Source organism: Mus caroli, unplaced genomic scaffold, assembly GCF_978045245.1.
Source record: "Mus caroli unplaced genomic scaffold, Mus_caroli_1 scaffold_12, whole genome shotgun sequence".
In the NCBI taxonomy this organism is placed as follows: Eukaryota; Metazoa; Chordata; class Mammalia; order Rodentia; family Muridae; genus Mus; species Mus caroli.
In genome coordinates, this window is record NW_028227267.1 from 99,740,016 (window position 1) to 99,751,325 (window position 11,310).

General features: G+C 46.0%; 1 protein-coding gene across 2 annotated transcripts; it reads left to right on the top strand.

The window, feature by feature from the left end:
• Positions 1-863: 863 nt before the first annotated feature.
• On the top strand, positions 864-8,309 carry Cln5 (CLN5 lysosomal BMP synthase). Of its 2 annotated transcripts, none has more exons than XM_021181670.2 (4): positions 864-1,073; positions 2,231-2,396; positions 3,793-4,018; positions 6,477-8,309. In XM_021181670.2, the coding sequence occupies exons 1-4, from the start codon at positions 952-954 to the stop codon at positions 6,986-6,988; spliced, it is 1,026 nt and encodes a 341-aa protein (XP_021037329.1). In that variant the 5' UTR covers positions 864-951; the 3' UTR covers positions 6,989-8,309. The 2 variants fall into 2 exon arrangements, with proteins under 2 accessions (XP_021037329.1, XP_021037330.1); XM_021181671.1 differs by lacking the exon at positions 864-1,073 and adding an exon at positions 1,152-1,291.
• Positions 8,310-11,310: the final 3,001 nt, after the last annotated feature.

Below are 11,310 nucleotides of genomic sequence, written 5' to 3' on the forward strand. Positions count from 1 at the left end.
CTCTGAGAATATCAGCCTCACACTACAACCCAGATAGGTCCAAAACTTTTGATAAAGGGTTTCTGGATATGACATTTCTATCTCTTCTTGAGCTTCAGAGTTGGCAAGCAAAAAGGATCCCGTGTTCGCTTTGTACTTCAGACCTCATGCAGCTCCTGTGTGCATACACATAGTGGGTTTGCTAGGAGATCTCCAAAATACTGCCTGTTCCAGTCTCATCTCCAGCGTACGTGCGTGATCTTGGTTGCCATCACTCAGTGCAGTGGCCTGAACAGCCCGATTCCGTGATGCTCTTAGCAATCTTACACTAACTGGACAAGGAGGACCGGAGGATAAATGGATTAAACCTAGCTCTATTGGTCGGTCTTAAGCTTTGAAAAGTCACGGATAATACTAAGTGTGGCAGAGGGCAGAACCGGAGCAGGGCAGACCAAGTCTGGTGATGCCGATGGCAGCACAGAAAGCATATTGTTATTGGTGATCTTTGCAACATTCTCAGGCTAGGAGAGGGCAATCATTTCCTGTAATGTCCTCATTTTTTAATTCCGCTGAGCACCCAGTGTCTCCAAGGAGAAGATTTGTGTTGGAGACTGGCCTGAGCCATGTGGGTCAAGAAAGTTCACAAGTGTTTTATTGTTGTTATGGTTCGGCTGGTGGTGGCTGCGGGGAGGGCAGAAAGCACCTTTGCGCAAGAGGCGTAGCACACATCCACCAGGCTGGAGTGAGCTTTGCAGTACCAGTCTCACCCTTCCGGGAGGACAGCGCTTTTTAGCGTCCAGCGCACGCGCGGTGGAGCAGAGGCGCTCCGCCCCGGCCAGGACAGGGGAGGCGTCACGCGCCCGGAGGTCACACGGCCAAGCCGGCGCTGGCGCTTGGCTGGCGCCTCGCGGCGGCGCGCACGCAAGGCGGACGCCGGGGCCCCGGAGCCTCCGGGATCTCAGGGAGCCGCGGATGCTGCGCGGGGGGCCATGTGGAGCGCACTGGCGCCCGGCGCTCGCGCTGGCGCTGCTCGGGCTGGCGACGACTCTGGGCGCGTCCCCGACGTCTGGGCAACGCTGGCCGGTGCCCTACAAGTGAGCGAGACGGAGCGGGGCGGGGAGGGGACTTGGAGGGGCGGATCCGATACCTTAACGCGCTCGGGGACGCAGGGCACAGGGCGGGCGACACTGTTCCTAAATAGTTGGCGACTCGGGGATCCTCACCGGTTCAGGGCAGTTCAGAGTCCTGGGAGGAATGGAGAGTGACATCACTGCACGGAGTGACTTTTTGGTGCTACTGACTTGGAGAGCAGGTTAAACTGTTTTAAACACTGCATTTATTTCATGCCTTATCGTTAGCTGCCATTGCATAACGTTTGGGGATAATTTACAGGAAGGCTGCTTGCTCCCCTGTGTCCTTACTGAGCTAAATGGGGAATTTAGCTGACTTGACCCGGGGAATTTCCTCCCTGCGCCAGTCAGGATCACCTTGTTGGTCCACTTCAACCTGGAGAGTAGGTAGGGCTCCGGACCTGAGGAGGTGATCGCAGTCTTTGATTTAGCTAAGTTTTGACAGCCTGTGGGGAATTGCGAAACAAGAAGCGCTCGGGCTTCGGGGTTGCGGGGGGCAGGGGTGGGTGGGGTGGTGGTTGGCGTGGGCATAGTGAAGTGGAAAGAGCTGCAGCTTTTGAAAGCAAATGTTTTGCATAACAGAATTAAGGTGGGGAGGGGCTTCATGGCATTGATGCTTGTTCCTCTCAGGAGTTCTTAGTTCTGAAGGCTTCGGGCCAAATCGGGTCCCATCTGCTCATCCTCTGTGCGGTCTTAGGGAAGTTAACTCAGAATCTTCATGCTCACATACTCTAGACAGAAAACAGGAAATGATAGTAGCCCTCGCATTTCTGGTGAGAACCAGCTGTTGCCAAACTTAAATATTCATGTCTTCTGTTCGTGAACTGGTTCTTCTAAATATATATGAAAAAAAAAGTTTAGGGTTGAGGTTGGTTTTCATGAAAATATTCACAAGAAAAAAAAACCTTAAATACACAATAAAACAAGAAAGAGATTGTAAATCTCAAAGTATTTTATCTAATACCAGGAGACGGAGGCTGACTGATCTTTTGACTCTAAAGAGGCCCCGACTTGACGTTCCCACCTGACAACTGGTATATAGCTGTAAGTTAGATCAGGTTTTGTCCCCGTGTTAAGATTGTTAGAAGAGCAATTCTGAGGATGGTTCTCTTTCTCACCAGGCGATTCTCTTTCCGTCCGAAGACAGATCCCTACTGTCAAGCTAAGTATACTTTCTGCCCTACTGGCTCGCCCATCCCAGTGATGAAGGACAATGACATCATCGAGGTCTTACGACTACAAGCCCCGATTTGGGAATTTAAATATGGAGACCTCCTGGGACACTTTGTAAGAATGCATCTTGGTCTTGTAGCTTGACTTAAGTAATTCAGCTATTACTTTGACTTAAATGAGTAGTCAAATGGTTACTAGGTCATATTAATTGATAACTTTGTATGTGCGGGTTATGTGTGTGTGTGCACCTGTTCACAAGCACCAAGTGGCTGGAGGCTGCTGGATATCATCACTATTCATATCATTCCCTTAGGACAGGGTCCCTCACTGAACCTGAAGCAAACATTTTTGTCTAAACTGGTTGGCCAGTGAGACAACTCCTGCCCTCAACACTGGGATGACAGACACAAGTGGAAATGACCGGCTTTTAGGTACGACGTGCTGGGGATTTGAACTGAGGTCTTCATGCTTGCATAACAAGCACCTTTACCCATTCAGCCATCTCTGCAGCCTGTGATACAGTTCTTAGCACCTTTATGTTGGGAGTCAGGAAGAGTTAGTTACCACTGGATCTGCATGGAGCTGTGCAACTGTAATCTTGGGACTTGGAAGGTCCTAGCAAGAGAATCACCATTCCAGAGTCAAGCTGGGGTACAGGATACCGCTGTCTCAAACACAAGCAAAGGCTGCCATGAGGAGCATGTGCCCTGCCCTTCATCTATTTTGCTGTGAAGAGTCTTGCAGTGGGCACCCAGACCTTAGCACAGCTGATGCCTTGTGAGAGGCACCAAGGCACCTTTCTGACCTAAAAGCTCAGCATGTAGACCCCAACACTGGCTGAGACAAGAGCAAAGACTCAGTCTATCATGGTGAAGAATTCTGGGAAAGTGTCTAAATGTATGAACCGTGTGTGTGTGTGTGTGTGTGTGTGTGTGTGTGTGTGTGTATGTAAAGCCAAGGTTGGTAAGGCTCATGGCTACACACCTGGACAAGTTTCCCAAGTTAGCCCTCTGGCCTGTGAATACAGACTTTTTGTTGGCTTGGACAGTCCATGTGTTCTCAGGAAGAGTTACAATCTCAACCCTCCTTGCGTACTCAGCTTCTAGGAATGAGAAGAAGGTCACGACAGGCAGGAATCACTTCTTGATCTCCAAGTTCTGCTGTAGGACCCTTCCCCGCTCAGTGAGTCACCCCGAGAAGCAGGCACACTCTGGAACAGTCCCAAAGGCTTTTCATGCCTACCATATTCCTTAGCTTCGAGAGGATTTCAAGTGTCCTTACACAGCTCACATGCGTGCTGAAATGAGCTCTAGTTGCCAGCACAAAAGTGCTGGATGCCTGCAGCTTGAGGGGCCATGGTGTTACCACCAGGATAGTGACACAGAAGTATAGCCCCTTTGAGCGGTGGTTGTGCATGGTGAGCATTTGTGGGGCACCAAACTCTCTCCCGTGGGTGACCTGGGCCTCCGGTTACCTCGCAGACGATTTCATATGTGTTATCCCTACACAGAAACTTATGCATGACGCCGTGGGCTTCAGGAGCACGCTGACAGGCAAGAACTACACAATTGAGTGGTATGAACTTTTCCAGCTGGGCAACTGTACATTTCCCCACCTCCGGCCTGACATGAGCGCTCCCTTCTGGTGTAACCAAGGGGCAGCCTGCTTTTTTGAAGGAATCGATGATAAACACTGGAAGGAAAACGGGACGCTGTCACTTGTTGCAACCATATCAGGTAAGTAGGGTTTGATGACGGTACCAGTGAGCAAGTGGAAGATTCCATTCCTTCACTGAGACCGCAGCCATCCATGTTCTGCCTCCTGGTGATCATTTATAGTCTGTACTTCTGCTTCCATTCCACACGGAGCTGACTGGATCCTGATGTAGAACCTTGCTAGGAATTGCGAGGCTCATCTGCTCTGTCCATGATAAACATGAGTGAAACAGATGCTGTGTATAGCTAAATTGGAATCCAAATAGATAGCAGTTAGGGGATCCATAAAATGCCCTACTAGGGAGGCCTCTTAACTGTGTCTGAAAAGAATTGTGGTTATAACTTATTTTTATGGGGAGAAATGCTAAGGATTTGCTGCTTCTGGGCCTGTCTTTCTTCTGAGCACTCCACTTCAATCACTTACCAGCATCTCCTGAGAGAATCATTACAGTTCTCCCCATTTTGCAGATGGGGAAACTAAGATACAGGTTAAAGCTATCCAGACAATAAGTGGGATTCTGGTCTTGTAGGAGAGCCTTGCGGGCAGTTCTCTTAAGAACTTCAGGACATTTCTGCTGTTTTGTATTGGGAAGTTGGTAATGCAGCTAATGCCTTCCTGGCATTCTATGTTGCAGATTCTTTTGCCATCAGAACTCTCATCAGTAGCTTATTATGCGACTGTGGATCACATTGACCTTCCTGGCCCATTGCCTCTTCTGGGTAATTCAGGGCCAGCTCATACTATGTGTGAACCTTACTTAATACAAGTTGGTTGTCCACCAAAGCGGAGTGCTGGAACGGAAGCACTCTTTGTGATGCTAATTATCCCGGGGCTGGAGATCTGGCTATTTCTTAGTTTTTACACAACACTTTAAGATATGTTAACTCAAAATTCAGTGGGGGGGGGGGGGCTAAGACTTCCCTTAGGCTTTAACAGATAAGGAATTGATACAGGTGATTGCTGCCCAACCATTTGGCAAGACACTCTCACAGTCACAGAGCTGGATGCAACAGGCCACAATGGAACTGCAGTCTTTTTTTTTTCCAGATTTTATTTTATATATATGAGTATATATTTTATTTTATTTTATGTGTATGAGTATGCTGTGACTGCCTTCAGACACACCAGAAGAGGGCATCAGATCCCATTCCAGATGGTTGTGAGCCACCGTGTGGTTGCTGGGAATTGAACTCGGGACCCCTGGAAGAGCAGTCAGTGCTCTTAACCACTGAGCCATCTCTCCAGCCCAATAGCCTGCCATCTTTTAACACGGTCACCACTTTTCTGATCTTCCTTCTACTTTCTAATTCACGTGACCCACATATCCCAACCATGAAAGCTCATCTCTTTCAGCAACACTCAGTAAAGCCAGTGGCTTCTATCTTACATCCCAACCCAGTTCACAACCTCTTTTCTTCTTCTCCTTTAAGCTGATAATTCTAACACTGATCATTCTTTTACTGTAAACTGCTTTAATTTCTAGAATATGAAGCTTGTAAGTTCATTCGTCATCTTGCCTGTGAGTCACCCTTTCCCCAGGCCTTGTCTGAATGTTAGGACACAGTGTTTGGGAGTCCAGCTTTTCCAGGTGACTTCCACAGAGCCAGGCCTCCAATGCTAAAGCAGATTTTCTACCACTGCAGTTTTATGGCCCTAATTGTAGTAAAGGAATCCAGTGGGATCGCTCGACAGATGAGTTCTTTATTTCATGAACTCAATCTGGTGGAACCCAAGAAGGGTTTGCTGGTAGTGAGATTCAGGGGCCGAGATCTGTTGTATCTCTAAAAGCCCCGATAAGAGCGTCCCTGGGCAGAAAAAACAGCATTCTCTTGAGTATTTGAAGAGATTCTTCTGATCTGATTCGAGGTGGTAGGAGAAGCCTTAGCCGCCAAGGAGTCTGAAGCCAGCACAAACAGTGGCCAGTTTGATTGACAGGTTAGAGAGATTTGTGTGGTGTGTTATCAGTAGTAGCCCAGCAAACAGAATACAGGGGGAAGGGGGTAGCTGGTATTCAGGTGTGTGAGAGAGGATGCATGTCGCTTAGCTGCGACAGGGCTGCGGCTCCCTCAGCAGCCCTTCGTTCCCACCAAGCATCCATCTGCCCTTTCCCTTGTTCTTACACTGTCTTTGTCTTTCCTCTTTCCTCACTTCTGGGTCTTGCTTCTCTTTTCTCCTTTGCTTTTGAATCGAGGATGTGAACAGAGGATAGCTTCGGTATACCTATACTGGCACTCTCGGTATAGCTCTGACCTTAGCTTAAATACTTAGTAGAATTTTAGGAGTCCTCTGTCTACCCCCATTGTGTCTTGTATTTGCAGTTCAAAGGCCTTAAGAATGGAAGAAAACGTGGGTAGGCTTGCATTCCTGTTGTGGGCTTTGAAGTTTTAAAAGTATTTCTTATTCATCCATCCTGGTCTTAATTGCATTGGAACATTTTATAAACAGTTTATTTATTTATTTATTTTTCTTCTTAACTAGGAAACACATTTAACAAAGTGGCCGAGTGGGTGAAGCAGGACAATGAAACTGGGATTTATTATGAGACATGGACGGTCCGGGCCAGCCCAGGAAAAGGGGCCCAGACGTGGTTCGAGTCCTACGACTGTTCGAATTTTGTCTTAAGGACATATAAGAAATTGGCTGAATTTGGAACAGAATTCAAGAAGATAGAAACAAACTATACGAAAATATTTCTTTACAGTGGAGAACCTATTTACCTGGGAAATGAAACATCTATTTTTGGGCCCAAAGGAAACAAGACTCTTGCTTTGGCCATAAAAAAATTTTATGGCCCCTTCAAACCGTATTTGTCAACCAAAGATTTTCTGTTGAATTTCTTGAAAATTTTTGATACAGTGATTATACACAGAGAGTTCTACCTGTTTTATAACTTTGAGTATTGGTTTCTACCTATGAAACCCCCCTTTGTCAAAATAACATACAAAGAAACCCCGTTACCTACCAGACATACGACATTTACCGACTTGTGACAACTTGCACTCTGCTGCTCTCCAGACAGCAGCATCCATGTTCTTCCAGGGCTGTGTCTACAGTGGTGTCTTTATTCACCTTCCCTCCCTGGGGCTCACTGTTGGAAGTGCAGTATATGGACATTTCAAGACTCTTGCAGAGAAGCAGAAACCATAATTGTACTGGCCAAAGTGAATGGGTTGAAATCTTTATTTATTTGAGAATTAATCAATCTCAGCTATGGAGATCCTTTGATCCCAAGGTTAACACTTTTCTAGGGATACTTTTTCTGTTACAGTAGTGCTGTTTTGTAGTTTAAGGGTTTTTGGGTGGAGGGGGTCATCTAAAGAATTGCTGTTTTTATAGTTATTACCGCCTTGGGTTCCAGGTCTAACTATTTTCTATTCACAAGGTTTTAAAGCCTTGTTTGGACTCCGTTACTGGAATAGTGTTTCTAGCCATGGCAAATACAGAAAAATTTTTGGCTAACTGGCTGTTGTGATAGAAGCAACTTAACATCTCTAGATTTATGTCCTTGCCTCTAAAGTGATTCATCTACCAGGAGTATGTAGATTGGGGGCACCTATGTAGGCACAGGAAGGCACATGGAGTGCATATACGGTGTCCACTGGGACTAAAAGAACACAAACTGCCATCCTTGAATTTGCCTGATGTACAAGGCCATCCATTCCTGGGTAATCGCTGAGACTTTGAGCTGGCACAGTACACATTGCTTCAGCAGTTCTTTAGTACAGGCCATGGAAGCTTCTGGCTCCAGACATGGCAAGGTGAAGTGTCCTTCTGACTTCCTGTGCATGTCCTCTGGTTTCTCTCCCACCATCATCAGAGAGAGCACACGTCCTGGAAAGGACAGAAGTTTGTCAGGGCCTTTGTTAGCTTGCTATGTTGCTTTTAGGGGCATTAGACAGGCTATCAAGCTCCTGTATTTTGATTAGTTGAACTCATTTTGTTTTCCTATCTAACACTAGCATAATAATGGAAAAGTCTTTTAATATAGAAACGTGCCAATTATTAATTTCCACCTAATTGCTGGCTGCTTCTTGAGACGTCAGTACACTACCGTGTCTTAAGAAGCCTCATCTACATATCTGCTGGCCCAGATGTCAGGGCTTAGCAAGGTAAAGAGACCTGGAATTATGTTCTCACTCAGGATGCACTGGAGGCTTTCCAGCACTCTTCAGATCATGGCCTTTAGACCGGTATCTGTGCACCAAATGTTACCAGTCTGTGTTGTTGTGTTCAGTCTAATAAAAAACATAAACAAACAAACAAACAAAAAACTCAAGAATAAAAACCAGGGCTTGCATTTTGTATCTTTGATCTTATTTGTCCAAGAATTTACTTTTTATTGTTTGAAAGTATAAAGCCCACAAAGCAAAAGCAAGCCCAGATGACTGGACGATCGATCGCACACTGCACTGTTCCGCCAACCCCGAAGAGACAGGCTTGTCCTCACAGGAGGAAGGAATCATCTTCCACTGCCTCTGGTTTAACTGTAACAGTACCGTACCAGCCCTACAGTGTTGCCTCTCTGACCTCAATGTCTCCAGGATGTGGTGTGAAGAACCTTTACATTACTACTATCTACTGGCTAAACTCAGGCAACACTAATCTATACCGTATTCAATTACCATGGAAAAAGTAGAATTTCCCAGCTGCCTTGAGGTGACAAGCTGAGATTTTTGTTCTGAGTTTGTCATTTTAAATCATAGACTTTGGTTTGCAGCAAGGGAGGTGTGGGGCATGCTCAAGGAATTTGACTTCTAAAATAAGATTCTACTGTGTTAAAGAGCATCCGGGGGCTATCCCCAAAGCTGTTGTCTGTACCTGAAATGTGTTCTTCTAGCTGGGCTGCCTTGTGCGGCCTCAGTGGAAGACAAAGTGTCTAGCCTGGAAGAGATTGGGGGCAGAGGTACTCAGGGGGCCCCCACCCGCTCAGAAGAGAAGGGGACAGGAAGGACTGGAAGAGGGATTGCCTGGGATGGAGACAGTGAGCAGGATGTAAAGTGAATGAGTTAAAAAAAAAAAAACATTAAAGAAAAAGCATTTTCTTTCTTTGTAGAGAATGTTAGGGAATGAAATGAAAGTACTGGAGAGTCAGGTAGTGCTGGCAGAGCCACAAGTCACATGATTTCCCAGGAGTTTATCAAGTTGTGAAATAGATTTACAAGATAAAAGACAACGCTGAGGTACAGGTGATCCAGAACCTCTTTCAATCAGTAATTGGGAAATCAAAGTGACATGGGTAGAATGGGGTGACTCCGACTCTGAAGGCTTTCTGGACAGCTTCTGTTTCCAAAGTCAGAGGCCTCCAGGTTCTTGTATGTAAATCAAAAGAATGCAATTCGTAGGCAAGGGGTTTCACTACAGACTCATCGGTGGGAGCTTAAAAGAGGTGGCGTTCTTGTGTAGCAGAGGAGATTCTGGGATAACAGGAACTGCTCGTCTAGAGGCTTTTGTGGATTTAAAGCAAAAACCTGAGCGTGGGGAATGGAGGAGCCCATTGGCTCGGCCATCAGTCAGTCATCAGTGCTGCTCTAAGATCCCAGGCAGGCATGGTCATTAGGGAGGAAGATGGCACTCCCTTCTGCAGAGGGTGAAGTACATTCTCAGGTTTTAAGCCAAGGAAAGCCTTTCCTTTTAGGGTCTCCTACCCTACGCTGCCTGGCCAGTTTCTACCTCCCGCTTTTCACCTACAGATTCAGCTTTGTTGCCGTGAGTTACGGTGTGTTTCTATCTCTATGTCAGTTCAAGTTATGAATGTGTAGTATTTCTTCTAAGAGCTTGAAGATTAGGGCTTCACCCATTACTCTGGCTCATTAACAGGTAATTTACTGTTGCAGATAGAAGCCAACAGCTAAAAGGTGAAATAACTATCAAGTACTCAGAATCTCTATTCAATAGTGACTCCCTAGACAAATCAAAAGGAAAAAATGACAAGACTCTAATATCTGGGTCAAGTGCAAAGAGTTAACAGTTCACTCTTGAAGGCTCGGTGAACATACGGAAGAGACAGCAGAAATCACCCAAGTGCGCGGGGGGGGGGGGGGGAGGGTGGTGGTGGCATGGGGCACCGTGAAATGCTGCCATCTGGGCAGGCCATGGCACTCCAACTGGAACTCACAGCAGCATGTTTACCTGCCCTAGATGGGGTTGTAAATATTAAGTCATTGGATGGGGATGGAGCTCAGGAGGCCACACCCTTCACAAACTACCAGCAGCTTGTACGATGGGGGGGGGGGGGGGGGGAAGAGAAGTCAGTTTCTCCAGTGATACTGCCGCTCCTAGATTGTCCATCTTTCAGTAACCTGCCACCAGCAGTTCATTAGAGCATCTCTAATTAAACATAGTGGATCCCAGGGGGTGGGGGATGAGGGGTGGGGTGGGGACATGAAAGTAGAAGGGAGTTTGGCAAGATGGATGGCAGAGTAAGGGAGTGAAAACCCAAAACACATTACAAAGTGTTTAATAAAAACAGTACATCTTCAGTTTCCCTAAGGTGTGATATGTCTGGTCCTAGGGGTGTGTGTGTGCACGCTCTCCTCTCTCACGCGCGCGCACGCACGCACACACACACACACACACACACACACACACACACACGGAAGGGAAAGTTCTCCCATTGAACTATTATATTCCACAATCCTTTTTAACTTTTTAACTTTGTGAAACCAGGTTAGCCTTCAAAATAGCTTAAAGTCTGTTCCACCACACCCAGCTGACTTTTGAAAAGAAACACATTTTTACCCTTTCATGTCCAGGTGGCTTCATGGTCTTCCAAGTGCCTCCAAGAGTTTCTTCCTTGTTGGAACTATTTAGGCATTTGCATTTTGGCGAGCTGATCATTAATTCTAAGAATAAGCTTTTACTCTCTGAGAAAATGCTTTTTTTCCTTAGAGCAGAGGTACAGGCCGGCAACAGGCCATACTTTTCTTACTTTTTGCTAACATTGCATCAAATGTAAACAAGTTTTGCAAACAGATTACAGTAACTTATTTATTGTTTAGCAAGGCCTATTACAACAAATTGGATCTGTTTCCTGAAACCTATTTAAGATAAATTAATTTCTATTGTTTTAAAACTATTCTAATATAGATTTCTAATATGGCTTGCTAGGTTAAAGGCTTGCTTAGGAAACTCTAAGAATGGTTTTTAAAACATATGTATCCTTCTGTTTTAATTATGCGTGGGTGTCTAGGTATGTGTATGTAATTGAGCACAGGTGCCATGGATGTCAAAGGCAACAGATCTTCTGGGACTGCAGTTACAAGCAGTCCCGGAAGGACGTGCAACTGAAAACTGCCAAGAGTGTTCACCAGCT

Excerpts from the sequence above, each read along its gene's own strand:
- Cln5 (XM_021181670.2), top strand. The coding sequence starts at position 952 with ATGCTGCGCGGGGGGCCATGTGGAGCGCACTGGCGCCCGGCGCTCGCG. Across the intron at positions 1,074-2,230 it reads CGCTGGCCGGTGCCCTACAA|GCGATTCTCTTTCCGTCCGA; the intron begins GTGAGCGAGACG and ends CTTTCTCACCAG. Across the intron at positions 2,397-3,792 it reads GAGACCTCCTGGGACACTTT|AAACTTATGCATGACGCCGT; the intron begins GTAAGAATGCAT and ends ATCCCTACACAG.